Genomic DNA, 25,627 nt, shown 5'->3' on the forward strand with positions numbered 1-25,627 from the left:
GTGATAGATTTGCCTTGCAATTGACGTTATTGTCCTACTGAAAGGTGATTTCATCTCACAGTGTGTGGTGAAAAACAGACTGAACCAGTTTTTCCTGTGCTTAGCTCCATTCTTTTTCTTTTGTATTCTGAAAAATTCTCCAGTCCTTAACGATTACAAGCATATCCATAACATGATGCAGCCCTCACTATGCTCGAAAATACGGAGAGTGGTACTCAGTTATGTGTTGTATTGGATTTGCCCCAAACATAACACTTTGTATTCAGGACAAATAAATGTATTGCTTTGCCTAATTTTGGGCAGTTGTTTTACTTTAGTGCCTTATTTCCTTCCTCTCTGGCAACTTAGTTAGGAAGGACGTCTGTATCTTTGTAGTGACTTGGTGTATTGATACATCATCCAAAGTGTATTTTATAACTTCACCATGCTCAAAGGGATATTCAATGTATGTATATATTTATTTTTACCCATCTACCAATAGGTGCTCTTCTTTGCGAGGCATTGGAAAACCTCCCTGGTCTTTGTGGTTGAATCTGTGTTTGAAATTCACTGCTCGATTGAGGGACCTTACAGATAATTGTATGTGTGGGGTACAGAGATGAGGTAGTCATTCAAAAATCATGTTACACTATTATTGCTCACTGAGTCCATGCAACTTATTATGTGACTTGTTGAGCAAGTTTTTACTCCTGAACTTATTTAGTATTCAAAGGGGTTGAATACTTATTGACTCAAGACACTTCAGCTTTTTATTTTTAATTATTTTGTTAACACCTGGAAAAACAATTCCACTTTGAAATGATTGTGTGTAGGCCAGGGGAAAAAGTCTAAATGTCATCTATTTTAAATTCAGGCTGTAACACAACAAAATGAGGAAAAAGTCAAGGGGTGTGAATACTTTCTGAAGGCACTGTATCTCACTATTGCCACAGTCCAACCACAATCTAAATGGATTTCATAGCTCTTCCTGAGTCTACTTGGACTTAAATGAGTGGTGGAGTGAGGGCGGGACAAGACAACATCTAGTAGCCTGGGGGCTGACCACTGACAACATGTAGGCTAGGTAGGTCTACTCTGGACTGGGAAACACTGTGCCCTTCTCCCACAACCAACAGGCCTGACTCACAGAATAACACCCACACTTTCCAAAACAGAACAATTTCACGTTGTCTCCCTATTAATACACATTGTTCAACAGGGCTAGATAATGACAACCCAACTCTTTCTATTACTGCATTGTTGGTTGGTAGCTTGCAAGAAAGGCATTTCACTGTACTTGTGCATGTGACATTAAAACTCGAAACTTCAAACCACCTCTCAACTAAAGAAAGACAAGTAAAGAGTATATTTGTAGCAGTGTGAAGATAGGGCCCATGGAGCTACAGATGGAGACTGGGACTATGTCCACAATAGCACCATATTCCCTATAAAGTACACTACTTTTGACCAGAGCCCATAGGGTAGTGCACTATGGAGGGAATAGGGTTCCATTTGGGAAGCAAGCTTGGTCCTGCTGAAGCCCCCTTAAAAATCCCCAAATCCAATTTTTCAGGCTAAATGTGAGTTCCTCTTACAGCCCAAATCCACCTCCTTCCATTAACCCACAGCTCTATCTTGATTGTCTTGGCAATCCGTTTTAGAACAATGACATGGAATCACGCTACTGAATCAATGAATGCTGTTGGAAAACATAGCATGTGTTCCAAATGGCACCCTATTGCCTGTGTAGTGCACTACTTTTGACCAGGGCCTATAGTGCTCTGGTCAAACGTAGTGCGCTATATAGGGAATAGGGTGCCATTTAGGATGCAGACATAGCCTACTGCAACAGAACGTTGGATTTGCATAGATGCTAGATGTGTTACATGCAATTATTTCCATTCACTCACCAGCTTCATGCAGATTATTATGCATATGTTTAGAATAGAGTTGGCACTGTGTCTGCTTCAATGTACTGTAAACCAGCCTGGTTGTCATGTGGATGTGAAAAGGAGATGGTTTGGTTTGGCAGGCCGTAGGTAATGTGGGATATGGCTTGAGACAGGTTAACCTATAGGTGGCTAATGCCGGATCTGGATCCATATGAATGGATTCATCTGACTGCCAACATGTGAATACATGTGTTAGGTAACATAATATAATAATAATAATATAATATGCCATTTAGCAGATGCTTTTATCCAAAGCGACTTACAGTCATGTGTGCATACATTTTTACGTATGGGTGGTCCCGGGGATCGAACCCACTACCCTGGCGTTACAAGCGCCATGCTCTACCAATTGAGCTACAGAGGACCACATGGGATGTTGTTTGAGGCAGAATAGCCTAGATGTTTAATCTGTAATCCGTGTTGCATGAGTCTGACTCCCACATATATCAAGTGACATATGAATAGGATGAATAAGATTACATGGCCAGGGGAGACCTGTATCATAAAGCATCTCAGAGTAGGAGTGCTCATCCCGGATCAGGTCTACCCCTGGCCATGTAATCACATTCATTCATTCATCAAGGCAAATGTGATCCTCGATCATCACTCCTACCCTGGCTTGGTCTGGGTCTAGGAAGGACAGGGAGATCCATAGATCCAGTGTTTCATGCCAGACAGGCTCCCCTGTCCCTCTGTCCCTCTGTCCTTCTGCCCCCCCCCCCTCCCCCTCCTCCTCCTGGCCCACTTGACAGCTCTCTGGTTGTCTGCCACCTCCACTTTAGCCTCCTCTATCCCCCTCTTCCACCCAGATGCCTGATGGCTGCACAGCCACTGATAAATGTCTCTGGCTTTAGCCATCCCCACCAATTGAATGTCACATACTTTCTTCTTTCTTACTAGCTTTTTGGAGAGGGGTAAACTTTCATGGATTTCCACTCTGCCATGGTTGGAATGTGTGTGTGTGTGTGTGCACATGCGTGGTTGTGTGTGACAGTTAGAGATGGAGTACTTGTGTGTACTTAGTATGTGTGTGGGTGTCCTTGTGTATGACAGTGAGTGAGTGCCTGTATCTATTGCATGATAGTGTGTGTTCATATGTATGTGTGTCTATGACAGTGTGTGCATGTACTCTGTATTGTTTGTGCATGTGTGTGTTACGTCCTCAGTGTGTGTGTGTGTGTATTGCGTGTGTCACATCCAGGGTGTGTGTGTGTGTTTGTGTGTGTCTATGTGTGGGGCTTTCTACATTACTCTTGGCTCCATCCCACCCAAGGTCAGAGCCCAGTCACTTCCTGCTTCAGGATGCTGTCTACTGGCCTAGTAGATTTCCCAGAAGTGCACGTCGAGGAGCGTGCCAGCCAGCAGAATTGATTAGAACGTGGAACGCATAACATTAGGCCTGATAGATACTCAATTCACAAGGCCTTTCTGTGTTGTCTTAAGGCCCACCGCCATACTAAACAGAAAGAACACATACACTGAGTGTACAAAACATTAGGAACACCTGCTCTATCCATGACATAGACTGACCAGGTGAATCCAGGTGAAAGCTATGATCCCTTATTGATGTCACTTGTTAAATCCACTTCAATCAGTGTAGATGAAGGGGAGGAGCCAGGTTAAAGAAGGATTTTTATGCCTTGAGACAATTGAGACATTGATTGTGTTTGTGTGCCATTCAGAGGGTGAATTGGCAAGACAAAATATTTAAGTGCCTTTGAACGTGGTATTGTAGTAGGTGCCAGGCGCACCGGTTTATGTCAACAGTTTCCCGTGTGTATCAAGAATGGTCCACCAGCCAAAGGACATCCAGCCAACTTGACACAACTGTGGGAAGCATTGGAGTCAACATGGCCCAGCATCCTTGTGGAACGCTTTTGACACCTTGTAGAGTTCATGCCCCGACGAATTGAGGCTGTTCTGAGGGCAAAAGGAGCGGGGAAGGGGGGGTGATAGGGCACTTTATTTATCACTTTTATTCATCACTTTTATTTAGCACTTTTATTTATCACTTTTATTTAGCACTTTTATTTATCACTTTTATCTAGCACTTTTATTTATCACTTGTATCTAGCACTTTTATTTAGCACTTTTATTTAGCACTTTTATTTATCACTTGTATCTAGCACTTTTATTTATCACTTTTATTTATCACTTTTATTTAGCACTTTTATTTAGCACTTTTATTTATCACTTGTATCTAGCACTTTTATTTAGCACTTTTATTTAGCACTTTTATTTAGCACTTTTATTTATCACTTTTATCTAGCACTTTTATTTATCACTTGTATCTAGCACTTTTATTTAGCACTTTTATTTATCACTTTTATTTATCACTTGTATCTAGCACTTTTATTTAGCACTTTTATTTATCACTTGTATCTAGCACTTTTATTTATCACTTTTATTTATCACTTTTATTTATCACTTTTATTTAACACTATTATTTAGCACTTTGATTTAACACTTTTATCTAGCACTTTTATTTAACACTTTTATCTAGCACTTTGATTTATCACTTTTATTTATCACTTTTATTTAGCACTTTTATTTAGCACTTTTATTTAGCACTTTTCTTTAGCACTTTTATTTAGCACTTTTATTTAGCACTTTTACTTAGCACTTTTATCTTACTACTCTGATAAGGTAACAATGGTTAAAACTATGGCAGTGCCACATATTCGTGTTATGTGAAATCTACAACGTTTCTGTTTGTCTTATTGCTATATTAATACTCCTGTAATATGTCAATTAAAGGGATTTGTCAACAGTGACAGGGAGACTTATTTTCAGTAGATGCATGAATCAAACCTGCAGCCCTGGTGTTGCCAGTCCCTTGTTCTAAACCACTGAGGCATTAGAACCTTGTTTGCATAATGATAAGTAAAACTGTGTACAGTGCATTCTACAAACAAACAAAGCAAAGCAAAGAGGGGTCAGTTAGCCCCTAGACAACAATAAGAACCCTAAGCCAAGTGTTGTGTCGTCTGCCATCTTCTAACCAAACAAAAGGTCTCATTCCTGGGTGGCCATGTCTGTTTGCTCTGCCAGGCATCTTTGCCAGGCGTGCTTATAGCACTTAGTGGGGAATCACCCAGTGATTGTTGAAATGGTGGGCTAATTGTCTTTAGCCTGCTGGGTGTTGCTTTGACCTGGTATTCTGACACTCTGACAGGCAGCCGAAAAGAAATGTGTGTGTATGTGTGTGTGTCCTGCACTGTTATGCTGACAGCAGAGGCACATGGAAGGCATTCAAATGTCACTTATTTAGTTATTTCACAGCCGGCTCCCTCTCTCCCTCTCTCCTTCTATCTCCCTCTCTCTCTTTTCCTCTCTCTCTCATTTTCAGAGGCTTGGAGGAAAAGGCCACGGTTAATTATGCTCCCCTCTTAGTGGCAGCCAAGCATGGTGGATGCTGAAGGGGCTCTCTGCTGTGCCCACAGACAGACAGACAGTCTCTCTCTCGAGGGGCCTGAACTACTGAAATTAGACCCAATGTCAGATGACCTGGTTTCCCCTTCTCTATTTCCACGTTTAGCCTAACTCGTGTTAAGGGTCAGCTTTAACCAAATACAGCAAAAGCTCTCACACTGTAGAGGTGAAAGAGATTGCAAAATGTGTGTCAAGTGAGTGAGAAGTGTGTGTGTGTGTGTGTACGTGTGTGTGTGTGTGTGTGTGTGTGTGTGTGTGTGTGTGTGTGTGTGTGTGTGTGTGTGTGTGTGTATGTGTGTGTGTGTGTGCATGCTTGTGAGTGGGAATGCACACTGGCTGCACGTTTGTTCTAAGGAGAGCAAGACAGGTGACATATACACAGCCTCCACAATCTATCAAACCTGCCAACATAATGTACAAGCATGTCACTACACCCGCAATAACATCTGCTAAATATGTGTATGTGACCAATACAATTTGATTTGTTGATTTGATTAAAATTCAAACTGGAGATTTTTGTTTGTGTGTGCATGACCATTTAGACTACACTTTTTTTCTATATCCAGAAGAGGGCTTAAGAGGGCCAAACTCCTGAGACTGTGGTCCTGTCCCAAATGGCAAAAGCAGTGCACTATTTAGGGAATAGAGTGCCATTTGGGACACAGCCTGTTATTGATACATATCTTTCAGGAGATGGCATGATCCCTGCACCCCAGGGAGCTGGAAGCATATTCTTTGCATAATCTCTGAGGTGGAATCAAAAATATATTCTTAATTTGTCATGATGTAATACCTTGAAATGCACTAGTATCATCACCATGCTAGAACAACTAAAAAACATTAACTATTACTCATTAGCGAGATAGATAATATTAATTGATTGGCTGAACTATAGTGATGAATCCTGCCATCCAATCTAAGCAGTGTGTGTGATAGTGACTATACAACCTCAGTAAACTGCCAAATATACTCTACGGTACACGCTGTCCAGTATGAGTGTCAGTAATAACACACTTGCTACCCTACAATCATCCAGCGTGGTTGCTCACAAGAAAGGGAGATGGGTCAATTATTTTGAGGTTGGAAATAAGCGATAGTTACGCTGTGCCCTCAATACACACAGGACAGCAGCCAGACTACAGTAGAGTGGAGGAGTGTTGGGCCTGGCTGTCTGAGTGCCATCAGCCATCACTCAGCATGGAGCAGCAGCATTAGGCTTTCTCTCATTTCCAGATCTACTGTCTAGGGCAGAGCAGAGAGGCTGCCTATAGACCCATGGACCCTCCAGTACCAGACCCATGGACCCTCCAGTACCAGACCCATGGCCCCTCCAGTACCAGTGCCATCAGCCTTCCCTCAGTGGAGGGTAGTAGCAGCATGTGGCTCTTTCTCAGCCCAGCTCTAGCTCCACTGACTCAGAGAAGACAGAACCCTTCAGGAGCCATCAGTGGAGCTCAACACTATACTCATCTCTGTGTCAGTGTGGATGACAGGGGTATAGATACAAAGCAATCCTAGCATGATATTACGTCTTTCTCTATATCAATCTCTCAGTCTTTCTCTCTCTCTGTCTGTTACGGATACAGGTATCCTGTGTTTTTGTGTGTTTCTCTCCTTCTGCCCTAATCACAGGTGTCCTGTATGTTCCTGATTGGTGGTCGTTGAGGTGTCTGCTGATTGGACCAATCAGTGAACATTCCTGTTTATTGCACCACCTGTTATTCGTTTGTTCAATCACACATCCCATTTTATAAAAACCAGACTTGTGTTTGTTGCAAGAGAGAGATTTTTGCCATATGTGAGTATGGACACGGTGGTGTCCTGTGTGTTGTGTACGCACTAAGTTGTTGGTTACCCTGTTGGTAACGTTATTAGAATATATTTCTTTACCTGAGTGTGGATACTGTTGTATCCTGTGTACTTATTTAATCGCTGATTACCCTGTTTAGTAGCTTTGTGTGTTTTTGGGAAAAGGGGAGTTTAAGCTAGTTGCCCTTGGGCGTACATTACCCGTAGGAAGAAATCTGTCTATAAACACTAGTTAGACCTGAGCGGACCACCCACTGTATTTTTGTATGGTAGCAGTAGCCTAGCGGTTCTTTAGGCAGGCTAGATCAGTTTAGGGGGTTTTACACTATTGTTTCATTTCTTGGGTCCTGCTCAGCCCTTTTTCCCAAACCTTTACCGTGTGTTTAGCAATAAACCATTTAAGTTTGACGGTAGTTCATGGTTGTTGTGTCATTTTCGGTTCTCACTGTTCCATGTCACACTTATAATTTGCATAATTTATGTTACGGGTCTCATGTCCATCCACCCTAGACGTTTAGAGCCACGGGGTTCGTAACATGAAGTGGGGGTTCGTCCGGGATCTATCCCATGCTACTCATGCAAATTAGTAAGTGTCTGGTTCAGTGTTGAGCTTGGCAGCTGTCCTACCTGTTTTTTTTGTGTGTTCAGTAGTCGACGGCTCGTGTTGCTAGTAGGATGGCTACTTTTGAGTTGGAGGCATTTTTGGAAAACCCTACGTGGGAGGTTTTTGATAATTGCCGTAGAGTGGATCTACAGGCTTTGGCTGACCACTTTTCTGTACCCATACCGAGGGGTTTAGTGAAAGCAGAAGTTAGGGAAGTAGTGTTAGCGATATTATTGAACGAGCGAGTGCTTGAGTTACCGCCGCCTGAGTCTGCTGCTCCTGTAGGGGATGTGGTTGCTGTTCCTGTAAGCCCATCAGTGTCTGAGGACGAGACTAAGGCTCCAGCCACATTGCCCCGTTATGACCCACTCTCCCCACTGACTGACAGTGATGCCAGGATGGATGTCCGCTCGACACGGCTCCAAATGGAGGCGGAAGAGCGGGCACAAATCAGGCTAGACAAACTGGAAACGCGTAGGCTTGATCAGGAGACGCGTAAGCTAGAGGCAGAGCTGGAAACGCGTAGGCTTGATCAGGAACTGGAGACGCGTAAGATGGAACTGGAGACGCGTAGGCTTGATCAAGAACTGGAGTTGCGTAAAATGGAACTAGAGGCAGAAACAGCGAGGTTAGTCTCTGCTCATACTATGCCTGCTAGTGAGCCATCCTCACCAGCTGGGTCGTCTACTACGTTTGATATTAGTAGGCAGATCACCTTGGTACCTGTGTTCAGGGAGTCAGAGGTTGATTCCTATTTCAGTGTGTTTGAACGTATAGCGGTAGCATTGAAATGGCCCGAAGAGGTATGGTGCCTATTACTTCAGTGTAAACTAACAGGTAAAGCCCAAGAGGTTCTGGCAGCGCTACCTCTTGAAGACAGTTTGAATTATGAAGTGGTCAAAGCTACTGTTCTTCGTGCCTATGAGCTTGTTCCTGAGGCATATCGACAGAGATTTAGGGTCTCATAAAAAGTCTCCTACTCAGACTTATGTGGAGTTTGCTAGAGACAAAGGAAATCTGTTTGACAAATGGCACAGTGCTAGTAAGGTAACTGATTTTAACTCTCTACGGGAGTTAATCTTGTTAGAAGAGTTTAAAAATTGTTTACCGGAACGCATTGTAGTTTATCTGAACGAACAGAAAGTATCCTCACTGTCAGAAGCGTCTGTATTGGCAGACGAGTTTGTGTTGACGCATAAGAGCGTGTTTTCGCCTCGTACGGAGAGCAGGGCTGCAGAGTTGCTAACTTTTAGTCCTAGTCGACCAGCAGTACATCCAGCACGCCCAAAAGATGTGCGTCACTGTTTCTATTGTCATAAGGTGGGACATATAGTTAATGATTGCTTTCTGCTAAAACGCAAACCGGGGATGCCTCAGCACGCCAGACCGCCAACGGGTGTTGGGCTGATTCGTACGGTTGTAAGGCCGGAATCAAGACAGAAGCCTCATAGTGAATATGGTTTGAAAGTCCCTGTCCCAGATCACAGTTATGAACCGTTCATTTTTGAGGGGTTTGTTTCTATATCAGATGACGAAGCGTCTCAGCGTCCAGTTAGAATCCTCAGAGATACTGGTGCGGCGCAGTCGTTCATACTCGCTGATGTGTTGCCCTTGTCCAGTAATACATATTGTGGTTCCAGTGTGTTAGTACAAGGAATTGAAATGGGATTTGTCCCAGTGCCATTGCACTTTGTGAACGTACACTCTGAGTTAGTCAGTGGATTGTTCAGAGTGGGCGTACGTCCTATGTTGCCAGTAAAAGGTGTGACATTTATAATGGGCAACGATATTGCCGGAGGAAAGGTGATACCCGTATTGGAGGTATTGGATAAAAGTGACCAGTCTCTCTCCGAGGAGCTGGCACAGGGTTATCCAGATGTGTTCCCCGCTTGTGCTGTCACACGTGCTCAAGCACGACAAGTGGGTGAAGTGATAGATTTGTCGAACACGATTCTATTCAGAGAGTGTGACCCAGAGGATAGTTCGGGTGCTACCTCTGGTAAGCTGGTGCAGTCTGACCAACAGCCCAGAGAAAGGAAGAAGGATGTGGAACTTGTTGCTGAAGCAATACAGTTACCAGTTACTCGTGAGCAGCTGATCGCTAACCAACAGGTTGACATTAGTCTGGCTAAATGTTTTTCTAGTGTTGTCTCAGAGGACGAGCTAAAGAAGAAAAACATGGCATACTTCATTGATGGTAATCTCCTCATGCGTAAATGGACATCCCATGTTGACGCTGGCGGAGATTGGAATGCTGTTTACCAAATAGTGATTCCTACAGCCTTTCGACAAAATGTTTTATCCCTCGCTCATGATCACCAGTGGTCCGGACATCTGGGAGTCACCAAGACTTATGATCGAGTTTTGCGACATTTCTTTTGGCCTGGCTTAAAACAAGATGTGGCTCAGTTCTGTCGGACTTGCCACACCTGTCAAGTAGTTGGGAAACCGAACCAGGTTATTTCCCCGCGCCTCTTTGTCCCATACCGGCCATAGGTGAACCATTCGAACATGTGATGGTTGATTGTGTTGGACCATTACCAAAAACAAAATCTGGTAACCAGTTTATGTTGACAATTATGTGTGTGGCCACCAGGTACCCAGAGGCCATTCCTCTGCGAAGGATTACTGCTCCAGTGGTGAGTAAAGCGTTGATCAAATTCTTCTCAACTTTTGGATTACCTAGGGTGATACAAACTGATCAGGGTACGAATTTCCTTTCTAAACTTTTCAAACAAGTGTTAAAATCCTTGTCAGTTACACACCGTGTGTCAAGCGCATATCACCCAGAGTCTCAGGGTGCGCTTGAACGTTGGCATCAGACCCTGAAGTCTATGCTCCGTAAATATTGCTTGGAATCTGAGAAAGATTGGGATGAGGGAGTTCCTCTAGTGTTGTTTGCTGTCCGTGAGACAGTACAGGAATCCCCTAGGGTTCAGCCCAGCTGAACTGGTGTTTGGACACACCATGAGAGGACCTATGAAAGTCCTTAAGGATCAGTTTTTGTCACAAGAGTTGTGTGTGAAAGAAAATGTGTTGGACTACGTTAGTCGCTTTCGTGAGCGCCTACATGCTGCCTGTGCTCTAGCAAAGGAAGCGCTGTCTTCCTCACAGAAACGGATGAAACGACACTATGACACACAGGCTGTTTCCTCGTTCACTGCAGCCAGGTGACCGAGTTCTTGTGTTGTTGCCTGTGCCAGGAGCGTCATTGTCAGCACGTTTCTCTGGTCCTTATGTCATTGAAAAGAAACTAACTGAAACTGACTATGTGATACAGACTCCTGATAGAAAACGCCAATCTCGTGTGTGCCACGTTAACATGTTGAAGACATACCACAACAGACCCGTCACTCAGGTAGACAGTCCAGAGAAACTGGCCGAGTCGGCTGTCTCTGTTGCTGCTACGGCTGTAGTGGGAGGTAATGTTAATGATGTGGACGGAGATGGTTTGGAGTTGCGCAATACTCAGCAGCAGTGTGCTAGATTGCCCAATTCAGAGATGCTGTTGTCTCTCCCGGCAAGCCTGATTCATTTAACGGACAGACAGTCAGATGATATTGTGAGACTGTTACACAGCTTTCCATGTCTTTTTAATGATGTTCCTACATGTACAAATGTGTTAGAACATGACATTAATGTTGGAAACGCTGCACCTATCAAGCAACATCCTTATCGTGTCAACGTCGCTAAGAGAAAGATAATGAGGGGTGAGGTCGGTTATTTGCTGGAGAATAACCTGGCTATGCCAAGTTCAAGTCCTTGGAGTTCTCCGTGCATTCTGGTTCCTAAACCTGATGGGACATCCAGATTATGTACGGACTATCGGAAAGTCAATGCTGTCACAGTGCCCGACTCGTTCCCGTTACCCAGACTGGATGACTGTATTGATACTGTTGGTGCTGCTACTTATGTAACCAAATTAGATCTTCTAAAAGGTTACTGGCAGGTGCCGTTACCCCCACGTGCCTCCGACATCTCTGCCTTTGTGACCCCAGATCACTTCCTACAATATGCTGTCATGGCATTTGGGATGCGGAACGCACCAGCCACTTTCCAACGCCTGGTTAACACAGTATTGGCTGGAGTTCCTAATTGTAGTGCTTACCTTGATGATCTGGTAATTTATTCAACTGAGTGGTCTGATCATGTTAACACTCTAAGGGTAGTGTGTGAACGTCTAGCAACCGCTTCTCTAACCCTGAACTTAGCAAAGTGCGAGTTTGGGAAGGCCACTGTTACTTATCTTGGTAAACAGGTCGGCCATGGTCAGGTGCGCCCTGTAGATGCCAAGGTCTCAGCTATAAACGCATTTCCCGCACCTACCACCAGAAGAGAGCTACGCCGTTTTTTAGGGATGGTTGGCTACTACCGTAGTTTCTGTAAAAATTTCTCTGCGGTAGTTGCTCCATTAACGGATTTGCTCAGTCCGGCGAGAAAATTTGTATGGTCTGAAGATTGTTGTACTGCTTTCAACACTGCTAAAGCACTCTTGTGTAGTACTCCTGTTCTTGCTGCGCCAGATTTTGAGCGGCCGTTTAAACTGGAGGTAGATGCAAGTGCCAGAGGTGCTGGTGCTGTTCTACTGCAGCAAGACCAGAGTGGAGTGGACCATCCTGTCTGTTATTTTTCACGGAAATTTAACAAATGTCAGACAAACTATTCCACCATTGAACAAGAAGCTCTAGCTTTGTTGTTAGCTCTGCAGTACTTTGAAGTTTATGTTGGTTCCAGTGCATTACCAGTGGTAGTGTATACTGACCATAATCCCTTAGTTTTTCTCCACCGGATGTACAACCAGAACCAACGCCTTATGCGTTGGGCACTTGTCGTGCAAAATTATAATTTGGAGATCCGCCACAAAAAGGGGTTAGATAATGTGTTGGCAGATGCTTTGTCTCGTGTGTAATGATCTAGGTTTTTTTTTGTTATCCCGGCAGGATGATTATTGAATTTTGGGTGTTGTGATAGTACGTGTGTCGCAAACCATTTTGGTTTGCTCTTTTAAGGGTGGGAGTGTTACGGATACAGGTATCCTGTGTTTTTGTGTGTTTCTCTCCTTCTGCCCTAATCACAGGTGTCCTGTATGTTCCTGATTGGTGGTCGTTGAGGTGTCTGCTGATTGGACCAATCAGTGAACATTCCTGTTTATTGCACCACCTGTTATTCGTTTGTTCAATCACACATCCCATTTTATAAAAACCAGACTTGTGTTTGTTGCAAGAGAGAGATTTTTGCCATATGTGAGTATGGACACGGTGGTGTCCTGTGTGTTGTGTACGCACTAAGTTGTTGGTTACCCTGTTGGTAACGTTATTAGAATATATTTCTTTACCTGAGTGTGGATACTGTTGTATCCTGTGTACTTATTTAATCGCTGATTACCCTGTTTAGTAGCTTTGTGTGTTTTTGGGAAAAGGGGAGTTTAAGCTAGTTGCCCTTGGGCGTACATTACCCGTAGGGAAGAAATCTGTCTATAAACACTAGTTAGACCTGAGCGGACCACCCACTGTATTTTTGTATGGTAGCAGTAGCCTAGCGGTTCTTTAGGCAGGCTAGATCAGTTTAGGGGGTTTTACACTATTGTTTCATTTCTTGGGTCCTGCTCAGCCCTTTTTCCCAAACCTTTACCGTGTGTTTAGCAATAAACCATTTAAGTTTGACGGTAGTTCATGGTTGTTGTGTCATTTTTGGTTCTCACTGTTCCATGTCACACTTATAATTTGCATAATTTATGTTACGGGTCTCATGTCCATCCACCCTAGACGTTTAGAGCCACGGGGTTCGTAACACTGTCTCTTATCTTTCTCTCCTATCTCTCTCTTACTCTCTCCTTTTTTGCCTCGGTCTCTGGCTTTCCCTCTCTGTCTCGCACTCCCCTCTCTCTCTCTCTCTCTCTCTCTCTCTCTCTCTCTCTCTCTCTCTCTCTCTCTCTCTCTCTCTCTCTCTCTCTCTCTCTCTCTCTCTCTCTCGCTATCTCTCTCTCTGAATGCACAACTTGAGGCCCATGAGACTACAGCGAGAGCACAAAATTGATATTTTTGATTATATTTGAAGTCTGCAAAGCAAGTGTGCTAGCGGGCTACAGTGGAGAGGGTTGTACTGAAAATAGATAGCATTAATCAGAGGAATCTGATCTATGACAAACAAATATAGGGAGGGAGTGTCTGAGTGGATGGAACAAGATCTTATCTAACAAAGGAAAGGAAAAATACATTTTGCCTGGAGTAGTAAGCCTACTTTGTCAGTGATGTGTAAACAAAGTGATCACATACAGGATGCGTCCCAAATGGCACCCTATTCCCTATATGGTGCACTACTTTTGACCAGGGTCCATATGACTCTGGTGAAAAGTAGTGCACTATACGGGAATAGGGTGCCTATCCGTTTCCAGTCACCATGAAAAACTGTTATGGCTTCCACAGTTCTCTCTGCTTTGTGGAGGTTTAGGAATAAATGTCGCTAAAACGTAATCAAACTTTCAAACCCGCAATAACTCTGCAGCCACACTCACTCAGGCTTTGCTTTATGACTGTTCTGCATCACTGGAGGCCTGATAAAAATAGCAATTACAGGTGTTTGTTGAAATATCACATTCCATATCCAATTGCAATAGTACACTATTAGCATCTTAAAGGGTTACCCAATTAAACGATCAGCAAACTGCATAATTCAACTGATTAAAAAAGGGGAACGCTTGAAATGAGAACACCTACCATTTCACTTTGTTTGTGCTCTCTGTTCTTTGTAAAAGGTAAAAGGTGATTTAAAGTGGACGTAACTACTGTACCTTTCTCAAGGTTTGTGACACATACAGTGGGGAAAAAAAGTATTTAGTCAGCCACCAATTGTGTAAGTTCTCCCACTTAAAAAGATGAGAGAGGCCTGTAATTTTCATCATAGGTACATGTCAACTATGACAGACAAATTGAGAAAAGAAAATCCAGAAAATCACATTGTAGGATTTTTAATGAATTTATTTGCAAATTATGGTGGAAAATAAGTATTTGGTCACCTACAAGCAAGATTTCTGGCTCTCACAGACCAGTAACTTCTTCTTTAAGAGGCTCCTCTGTCCTCCACTCGTTACCTGTATTAATGGCACCTGTTTGAATTTGTTATCAGTATAAAAGACACCTGTCCACAACCTCAAACAGTCACACTCCAAACTCCACTATGGCCAAGACCAAAGAGCTGTCAAAGGACACCAGAAACAAAATTGTAGACCTGCACCAGGCTGGGAAGACTGAATCTGCAATAGGTAAGCAGCTTGGTTTGAAGAAATCAACTGTGGGAGCAATTATTAGGAAATGGAAGACATACAAGACCACTGATAATCTCCCTCGATCTGGGGCTCCACGCAAGATCTCACCCCGTGGGGTCAAAATGATCACAAGAACGGTGAGCAAAAATCCCAGAACCACACGGGGGGACCTAGTGAATGACCTGCAGAGAGCTGGGACCAAAGTAACAAAGCCTACCATCAGTAACACACTACGCCGCCAGGGACTCAAATCCTGCAGTGCTAGACGTGTCCCCCTGCTTAAGCCAGTACATGTCCAGGCCCGTCTGAAGTTTGCTAGAGTGCATCCAGAAGAGGATTGGGAGAAAGTCATATGGTCAGATGAAACCAAAATATAACTTTTTGGTAAAAACTCAACTTGTCGTGTTTGGAGGACAAAGAATGCTGAGTTGCATCCAAAGAACACCATACCTACTGTGAAGCATGGGAGTGAAAACATCATACTTTGGGGCTGTTTTTCTGCAAAGGGACCAGGACGACTGATCCGTGTAAAGGAAAAATGAATGGGGCCATGTATCGTGAGATTTTGAGTGAAAACCTCCTTCCATCAGCAAGGGCATTGAAGATGAAACGTGGCTGGGTCTTTCAGCATGACAATGATCCCAAACACACCACCCGGGCAACGAAGGAGTGGCTTCGTAAGAAGCATTTCAAGGTCCTGGAGTCTCCAGATCTCAACCCCATAGAAAATCTTTGGAGGGGAGTTGAAAGTCCGTGTTGCCCAGCGACAGCCCCAAAACATCACTGCTCTAGAGGAGATCTGCATGGAGGAATGGGCCAAAATACCAGCAACAGTGTGTGAAAACCTTGTGAAGACTTACAGAAAACGTTTGACCTGTGTCATTGCCAACAAAGGGTATATAACAAAGTATTGAGAAACTTTTGATATTGACCAAATACTTATTTTCCACCATAATTTGCAAATAAATTCATTAAAAATCCTACAATGTGATTTTCTGGAATATTTTTTCTCATTTTGTCTGTCATAGTTGACGTGTACCTATGATGAAAATTACAGGCCTCTCTCATCTTTTTAAGTGGGAGAACTTGCACAATTGGTGGCTGACTAAATACTTTTTTCCCCCACTGTACTTAGAGAGAAAACTATGTTGCTGCAACTGATTTATCTGAATTAATGAGCCAGCTGCTGTTTTCTAAGTTCTCTAAGAAACATCTAATTTCCAATTCAAACAATGCACATACGTATAGATCAGTGGAGGCTGCTGAGTGTTAGAAACTGTGGAAACTGGCATAAATACATTATAACAATGAAAACAAGGTACACAAGGATACCATCAGATATCCAGTTAAGGGAGATACATTTGCCTGTATAAGCCTGGTTTCAAGGACAACATAATCGAATGAGATAATGGAACTATGGTTTCCTGCTTATTTGGGCCCAAATGCTCCACATTTCCGCCAAAGAGCTGTTTCTCTACAAATTAGCAAGAATACCTGGTCACAAATAGAGATACTGACAATCATCAATGCGAGAAGCATGCTACAGCCTTCACAAATGAGACTATCAGAGATACCACAGGGACAAAACAGCAAACCAAAAATTATACGATATCCACGAGTAGGACATACAAAGTCTTTCAAAATAGAACACACATAAAGACATTGCCAGCCCAATATATCCCCCTATTGTGTCTTTCTTTTTGGTTTCCTTCAGTTTGCCATGCTTCGAAAATCTATTACATAATTCTCTTGATGGTGCCAGACCAGAGCACTAACAACCAGACAGCGACAGTGATTGGCTTAGTTTGTGGAGTTGGTTGTGTGAATTCTGGGTACAGACAGGGCCACATGTGAACAGAATAAGACAAAAACTTGGCTCTGATTCTACTTTTACACAGTTGGAGGCCAGGGAAGGAGGGGAAAATAAGACAGATGGAAGGAGGGTAAAATAGAGGGGGGAGGGAGAGAGGAAGAGAGGGAGGGAGGGGACAAACAGCTTTTGTTGACACAGAACTCGCCCCACAACAAGGTCAGGGAGCTAGCTACCAGTTGCAAAACACTGAATAGTAAACCACGTGCAGAAACAACAATACACACATTTAGGCTAAGCAGGACGCAAAAGCCAAAGTGATTTGAATATGAACTTTGGAACTGATGTGGGTCTGATGTATGATGTTGGGTGGTGTGGAGAGTTTGAAGCCATGCCTTAGTCTGTCGACTGGGCCCAGTTCCCAAATCAAAGACAGAGAGGGCAATCCATAGATGCATTACCATAAATACATATTAATATCAATTTGTTCAGTGTCATTTGAAAGACTTCCTCTTGACGACGTCTCCAAACAAAGATTGTCACACCAACACAAACAAGTAAACAAGTTGACAGCCCATCTTCTAAAGAAATCAACAATGGGTCATATCCAGTCCCCTATGTTACACAAGGAAGGAAGAGGATTTAGTAAGTAAATAAGAGCAGTATGTATCAAGCATCTAAGAGTAGGAGTGCTGATCTAGGATCAGATCCCCCTTGTCAATGTATTCTTATTCATTCTGATCTAAAAGGCAAAACTGATCCTAAATCAGTACTCCTACTCTAAAATGCTTGATACATACAGTACATACGCCAGTATCTATCTATCTATCTATCTATCTATCTATCTATCTATCTATCTATCTATCTATCTATCTGTCTGTCTGTCTGTCTGTCTGTCTGTCTGTCTGTCTGTCTGTCTGTCTGTCTGTCTGTCTGTCTGTCTGTCTGTCTGTCTGTCTGTCTGTCTGTCTGTCTGTCTGTCTGCCTGCCTGCCTGCCTGCCTGCCTGCCTGCCTGCCTGCCTGCCTGCCTGCCTGCCTGCCTGCCTGCCTGCCTGCCTGCCTGCCTGCCTGCCTGCCTGCCTGCCTGCCTGCCTGCCTGCCTGCCTGCCTGCCTGCCTGCCTGCCTGCCTGCCTGCCTGCCTGCCTGCCTGCCTGCCTGCCTGCCTGCCTGCCTGCCTGCCTGCCTGCCTGCCTGCCTGCATGCCTGCATGCATGCATGTCTGTCTGTCTGTCTGTCTGTCTGTCTGTCTGTCTGTCTGTCTGTCTGTCTGTCTGTCTGTCTGTCTGTCTGTCTGTCTGTCTGTCTGTCTGTCTGTCTGTCTGTCTGTCTGTCTGTCTGTCTGTCTGTCTGTCTGTCTATCTATCTATCTATCTATCTATCTATCTATCTATCTATCTATCTATCTATCTATCTATCTATCTATCTATCTATCTATCTATCTATCTATCTATCTATCTATCTATCTATCTATCTACCCCATACACTAGACAACATATGGTCAAACATCTCCCAGACAAACTGTGATGGCTGTCTATTAGCAAACTGTACCAATATTCAGATCCCTATTCAAATACATCCTTGCTATGAAGATAATTGGTATTGATTCGTCCGACAACCAATATTCTCATATGATCATAAATCATTATTGACATATTGGTAAGAACTCCACTACTACTGGACAACTACAAATACCTAGGTGTCTGGTTAGACCGTAAACTCTCCTTCCAGACTTACATTAAGCATCTCCAATCCAAAGTTAAATCTAGAATTGGCTTCCTATTTCGCAACAAAGCCTCCTTCACTCATGCTGCTAAACATGCCCTCGTAAAACTGACTATCCTACCGATCCTTGACTTCAACGATGTCATTTACAAAATAGCTTCCAACACTCCACTCAGCAAATTGGATGTAGTCTATCACAGTGCCATCCGTTTTGTCACCAAAGCCCCATATACTACCCACCATTGTGACCTGTACGCTCTCGTTGGCTGGCCCTCACTACATATTCGTCGCCAAACCCACTGGCTCCAGGTCATCTATAAATCACTTCTAGGCAAATCCCCGCCTTATCTTAGATCATTGGTCACCATAGCAACACCCAGCCTTGGTATGTGTTCCAGCAGGTATATCTCACTGGTCATCCCCAAAGCCAACACCTCCTTTGGCCGCCATTCCTTCCAGTTCTCTGCTGCAAATGACTGGAACGAACTGCCCAAATATCTGAAGCTGGAGACACTTATCTCCCTCACTAACTTTAAGCATCAGTTGTCAGAGCAGCTTACCGATCACTGCACCTGTACACAGCCCATCTGTAATTAGCCCACCCAGCATTTATTTTGCTCATTTGCACCCCAGTATCTCTATTTGCACATCATCTTCTGCACATCTATCACTCCAGTGTTAATACTAAATTGTAATTATTTTGCACTATGGCCTATTTATTGCCTTACCTCCATAACTTACTACATTTGCACACACTGTATATAGATTTTCTATTGTGTTATTGACTGTACGTTTTGTTTATTCCATATGTAACTCTGTGTTGTTGTTGTTTTTATCGCACTGCTTTGCTTTATCTTGGCCAGGTCACAGTTGTAAATGAGAACTTGTTCTCAACTGGCTTACCTGGTTAAATAAAGGTGAAATAAAATAACATTAAAATAAATAAACTGGCATATAACAACTCCATATAATCTTGTAGGATGCAATACATTATGGTGAGAATTAGGAATATGTTCCTCTCCCTTTTCATTTTCTGTCATTTCATGTAAAATGAAAAAGATGAAGACATTAGAGATGAAAAAGAGCTGTTTGTCTCTCCCCTAAATACAGCAGGTCTTATCCGTCTGGTTCCTATCGTCAGTGGCAGAATAGAGAAGGGAATCGATAGACTCATTTGCCAACAATCAATAGAATGCTGAGCTAAAATATTGTTATTACGAGCACATTAGAAAATATTATGCACTTCCAAAATGACTAATGATTATGTCAATATCTCATAAAACATACAATACGAAAAACCCGGCACCAACACACACATACACAATTGTCAGTACGCTAAGCCAAACAAGTTCAACGTCCAGTGTAGACAATTTTGGTGGCAAAGTGACTATTTCATTACAGCTATACAGTAAAGGCTTACCTCAGATTTTATACATTGAAAGAAGGTCTCTACTTTTGTCCCCTTATGACTTACGTCAGTGATTCACATTTGCAGTCGCTGACTAACAAGCACAACAAGAAAACAAATGACCATTTTGAAGTGATGAATTGAAACAATGACCAGACAAACACAGACAGAGAGAGGCGCAGTAGTAACAGCAGACTCACCATATTGTCGGAGGCTCAGACCCTTCCACTTCCAAGTAGTCATATTTTTCCTCCGTCTGGAAGTCTGTAAAAATGATGGAGATGGTGTCTCCAGGATCAGCAAGTATGGTCCACGTACAGTCCGCACTATTGTAATATTCACTCGGGAAATTGGGACTTGAAATGATGCCACTTGAACCCCTCAGAGTATCACCACATGTGTCCTCAGCTGTCAATCAAACGGAAAGACTTCTGTTAGGAATCGGGCTTTGCTCCACATGTAAGTAGTATACAGCAGAAAATAACAGCTGAACCCTCTTTTTTGTTTGGCTTTGGTCGATTTTTGACCGAGGCAACGTCATATGTATGTGTCTTTGTATATATGTACATACATACAACCATTTTACCACATACAGTATGGATTTTTAATATCCAGCCCATTTCTCAATTACGAATTGAATTCATAATATTGCCACAGCTTTTGTATGCCACATGATATCTTACAATAGATGGTCTTTCTGTTTTTCCTCCCCTTTCTTTCTTTAACAGTTTTGAAGTAGAAATGGGATATAACTGGAATTTGTGTTGCCGCCTTTCATTATTACAGCATAAATGAGAGTAACATGAAGGCTCACTTCAAGGCCTCCGCTAGTCTTTTCATCAGGTTTTAGAGAGGAGCCCCTACTTAGAAGGGCTTCTGGTGCTGAGACGCTCAACGCCTCTCTCTCTCTCTCTCTCTCTCTCTCTCTCATCTTTGTCATGACTATTAATTGACTCCATCCATACATGGGTTCTTGGAATCAAAAAGGTCCCAGCTGTATTTCCCACTAGACTCGGAGCTCTGCTCTTGTCTTATTTCTCATTTATTTTATTTTATCAAGGACTTCCAATTTAATTTGAACAAAGTTTAAATGTTTTTTTTTTTTTTACAGGATTCAGATTATTATTTTTTGTTGTTGTTGTTTTGGAAATGTTTGGATACATAATGTACAGATAAAGACACATGGACTGGTCTGCGCAGACTTTATAAATTATATACATATAATTTATACAGAAAGGCAAACCTATAACATACATATAGATCCACGTATACATGCATGCACATGGTACGTGACCGTGTGTATGGATATATAGTGAATAAGGTGAAAAGTGATGCTCATTGGAGAATCCCTTTCATCCAGGACTACAACATAAGTTTTGGGGAACAGGAATATATACATAGAAACATTGAGGAAAAAGACATTGGCATGTGAGATGCAAGGAGTTACATGCCAATGTTTTGTTCAAACAATCTACAGTCGGGAACAAACGTATAAACATTGAAAAACATATCTCATCCACACACACCCATGCTCATACATGCACATATTCACAACAAATAATGCACAGACACATGCACACAAAAAACACACACAATCAAGTGCACACACGCGCACGTAAAGGACATCACGCTGCTTGCTTAGCGAGTACCACTTCCTCCCGATTTGGACCATACCTGGTGCGAACTCGGGACCACCATCCTAAAGCGCCTTACCAGTCAGTGCCATGCGAGAAGCTAGCTATTCTCTGGCGGGGACACTTCAGGCTACACACGCACGCACAGAGTCTCAATGATCTGGCCATTCTCTATCAACTCCTGTTATTTTTTAAAATATTTTAGTCATTTAGCAGACACTCTTATCAAGAGCAACTTACAATTAGTGAGCGCATACATTTTCATACTGGCCCTCCGTGGGAATCGAACCCACAACCCTGCCGTTGCAAACAATATGCTCTACCAACTGAGCTACACGAGACTGTTATCGCCTTTGCAATTATACATGAGTTTATTCTGGAGATTCAGAGGTGATTAGATTACACACTCTGATAGCTAGGGGAAAGTCAAACCTTTAATAAAAATCCCTTTATCAATACCATCAGTAATACAAACATTATTATAATGTCACTGAGCATGTGAGTGACAGGCTCATCAGGCCTCAATTAGAGGGAACGTAACAGAAGCACAGAGAAGGGGTTATGTAGAGCAGGGAATAATATAGGTCTAGTTAATGACATTCTCTATAATAGTACACTCAATGACATTCTCTATAATAGTACACTAAATTACATTCTCTATAATAGTACACTCAATGACATTCTCTATAATAATATACTCACTTAGTGATCCACTGACTTTCTCAGTATCCATAAAGCCAAGTTTTCTTGGAAAACATTCCTTAGTATAATATACAGTGCATTTGGAAAGTGTTCAGACCTCTTCCCTTTTTCCACATTTAGTTTTACGTTACAGCCTTATTCTAAAATGGATTAAGTTTACGTGGCTCTTATGAAACACTTAGAAGTTCTTCATCCATATCTTCAAGCTTTCTATAGGGTTAAGAGCTAAGAGCTAAGGGCTAAGAGCTAAGAGCTAAGGGCTAAGGGCTAAAATTAAATCAAATCAAATCAAATTTTATTGGTCACATGCGCCGAATACAACAGGTGCAGACATTACAGTGAAATGCTTACTTAAAGCCCTTAACCAACAGTGCATTTATTTTTAACTAAAAAAGGAAAAATAAAACAACAACAAAAAAAGTGTTGAGAAAAAAAAGAGCAGAAGTAAAATAAAGTGACAGTAGGGAGGCTATATATACAGGGGGGTACCGTTGCAGAGTCAATGTGCGGGGGCACCGGCTAGTTGAGGTAGTTGAGGTAATATATACATGTGGGTAGAGTTAAAGTGACTATGCATAAATAATTAACAGAGTAGCAGCAGCGTAAAAAGGATGGGGTGGGGGGCAGTGCAAATAGTCCGGGTAGCCATGATTAGCTGTTCAGGAGTCTTATGGCTTGGGGGTAGAAGCTGTTGAGAAGTCTTTTGGACCTAGACTTGGCACTCCGGTACCGCTTGCCGTGCGGTAGCAGAGAGAACAGTCTATGACTAGGGTGGCTGGAGTCTTTGACCATTTTGAGGGCCTTCCTCTGACACCGCCTGGTATAGAGGTCCTGGATGGCAGGAAGCTTGGCCCCAGTGATGTACTGGGCCGTACGCACTACCCTTTGTAGTGCCTTGCGGTCGGAGGCCAAGCAGTTGCCATACCAGGCGGTGATGCAACCAGTCAGGATGCTCTCGATGGTGCAGCTGTAGAATTTTTTGAGGATCTGAGGACCCATGCCAAATCTTTTCAGTCTCCTGAGGGGGAATAGGCTTAAAAGCTAAGGGCTAAGAGCTTAGAGCTAAGGGCTAAGGGCTAAGGGCTAATAGCTAATGGCTAATGGCTAAGAGCTAAGGGCTAATGGCTAAGAGCTATGGGCTAAGGGCTAAGAGCTAAGAGCTAAGGGATAAGAGCTAAGGGCTAAAAACTAAGGGCTAAGAGCTAAGGGCTTAGCGCTAAGAGCTAAGGGCTATGAGCTAAGGGCTAAGAGCTAAGGGCTAAGGGCTAAAGGCTAAGAGCTAAGGGCTAAGTGCTAAGAGCACCCTATAGAAAGCTTGAAGATATGTATGAAGAACTTCTAAGTGTTTCATAAGAGCCACATACATTTCCTTAATGCATACATGACTCTCTAGGTCACACTGTTCAGTTAATTAGCACTCACAGTTTTACTTTGAACTGATGAACGGAACATACTTTGTGATGAACATTCATTAGCTGCACATGAAGAAAAAGTGGAGGAATCAACTCAATACTCATATCAAAAGGTCAATTAGAGGGTGCTTATATTTGTCCTGTTTCACACATGTACACGTGTGTAACCTGTGCAAGTGTGTAGTGTGAAAAATACCATGTTTTGCATATCCCACTGCCCCGGAGACACCCTCGGAGAGTGGGGTCACAGCCAGGGATCAGTGACCCTGGAGCAATTAGGGTTAAGTGCCTTGCTCAAGGGCAGATTGAAAGATTTTTCACCTTATCAGCTCGAAGATTTGAACTAGCAAGCTTTCGGTTTCAGGCACAACGCTCTAACCACTAGGCCAGTGAGTGGTCGACAACCTTTTCTAACTCAAGATCACTTTCTGAGATTTTTTAAAAACATGTCTTAAAAAACATAGGCCTATGCAACATTAACCAATTAAAAACAGTTCTGTAGCAATGAGGTTTGCTATAGGCTATAAGTTATTACATTAGACAATACATTATCTCGGCATATTGGCTACGCTTGAATTGCCCTGCCATTGTTGTTCTTCTCAGACCAAAATGTAGGTTTATGATCAAACTGGTAATAGATCATTTATTTATTTACTTCTGAGGCACAGCTGAGTGAGCATAATAATGTGTTTTTTTTCTACTGGACTGATGGCCTGCATCTGATGGTCCCTCCGCTCTCCCTCCCTCCGCTGAGAAAAGGGGACACAGTCTTCCAGCTGATGGCGAAACTCAAGTCGCACTGCATTATTTCTGTCTCATGCACCAATTCATGTTATTACTCCTATGACCAGAGAAAGTATTCCTCGATATTAAAAATGACACAAGCCGCTAATAATAACAATGCAAGCTTATCAGAACAATTTCCTATGCTCATTCATTGCAGCTGCAGTGCTGGTTGTAGCGTGAGTGGAAGTAGGGAGAACGTGCATTTTATGGCTTATAAAAGTGTTGAACAAAGTGTTGACAGTGCTGAATAACAACTTAAACATGAACTTACTCATAAAAACAGCAGCTCTTTGCTGTATTCGTTGAGTCTCTCTCTAGTCATGGTTTTAAAGGTTTTGAAATCTCACAGTATCAACTTTGCTGTGCGTTCTAGGCTTCTTTTTACAGTCTGTGGCTTGAGGAAACTGTGCAGACACTGTGATCTGAGCTATCTGAAGGTGCACTTGATTTGCTCTCTGGGCCTGCCGGGTAGGCAGAGTTCTACATGAAATGGTTAAAAATGGGAATACTTTGCTCAAAGAATGATGTGCACTAATTAAAATAAGATACTTCAACAATGATAGAACCTTGGTTTTGGAGAGAAACGGCATAAAACCGGATTTCTCTAGATTTGGAGATGGCTCAGCCTTGACATTAGCATTGTAATGCAGAGACGCTGTCTGCCTGGCTATGATAAATTCCCTTTGGAAAACATTCTTGTCAGTCATTTGTAAATCAATTCTGCATTCCCCTGCTTCTTTTACTGCCCGCTCTCACCCAAGAGCAGAACCAGAACACCAGCCTCAGCATTTTATTTCAACCTGAATCATAATAATGAAAAACATATAGGACTCAGTCAGAAAATAAATCCACCATGAACCAGAATATATGCGCTGCACTGCAGGAGATACCACCCACCATAAATACCCCTAACACAAGTTAACATGGACCAGGGCTTATTTTTTCCGCCTATAAAGATCCTATGCCATTTTCCACCTACCGAGGTCTGTCGAATAGACATTCACATTGGACTGTTTTAGATTCCCAACATGCAAAGCTCTGACAGCTGTTGTTTGGCTGACATGCTTTAAACTGAACGTGTTTTGCTGGACATATGAGTGTCAGTGCCCTG

The 25,627-nt window shown here is 42.8% G+C and overlaps 1 protein-coding gene across 1 annotated transcript in view; it reads right to left on the reverse strand.

Moving 5' to 3' along the window:
* The window catches only part of LOC121571845 (CUB and sushi domain-containing protein 3-like), a 558,910-nt gene that overhangs the window by 378,608 nt on the left and 154,675 nt on the right, over nucleotides 1–25,627 (reverse strand). The window contains exon 5 of the mRNA XM_041883584.2: nucleotides 20,183–20,390. Coding sequence (XP_041739518.2) covers nucleotides 20,183–20,390 — 208 coding nt within the window. The remainder of the gene's footprint in view (nucleotides 1–20,182; nucleotides 20,391–25,627) is intronic.

The sequence above is a fragment of the Coregonus clupeaformis genome, chromosome 8 (genome assembly GCF_020615455.1).
Source record: "Coregonus clupeaformis isolate EN_2021a chromosome 8, ASM2061545v1, whole genome shotgun sequence".
In the NCBI taxonomy this organism is placed as follows: domain Eukaryota; kingdom Metazoa; phylum Chordata; class Actinopteri; order Salmoniformes; family Salmonidae; genus Coregonus; species Coregonus clupeaformis.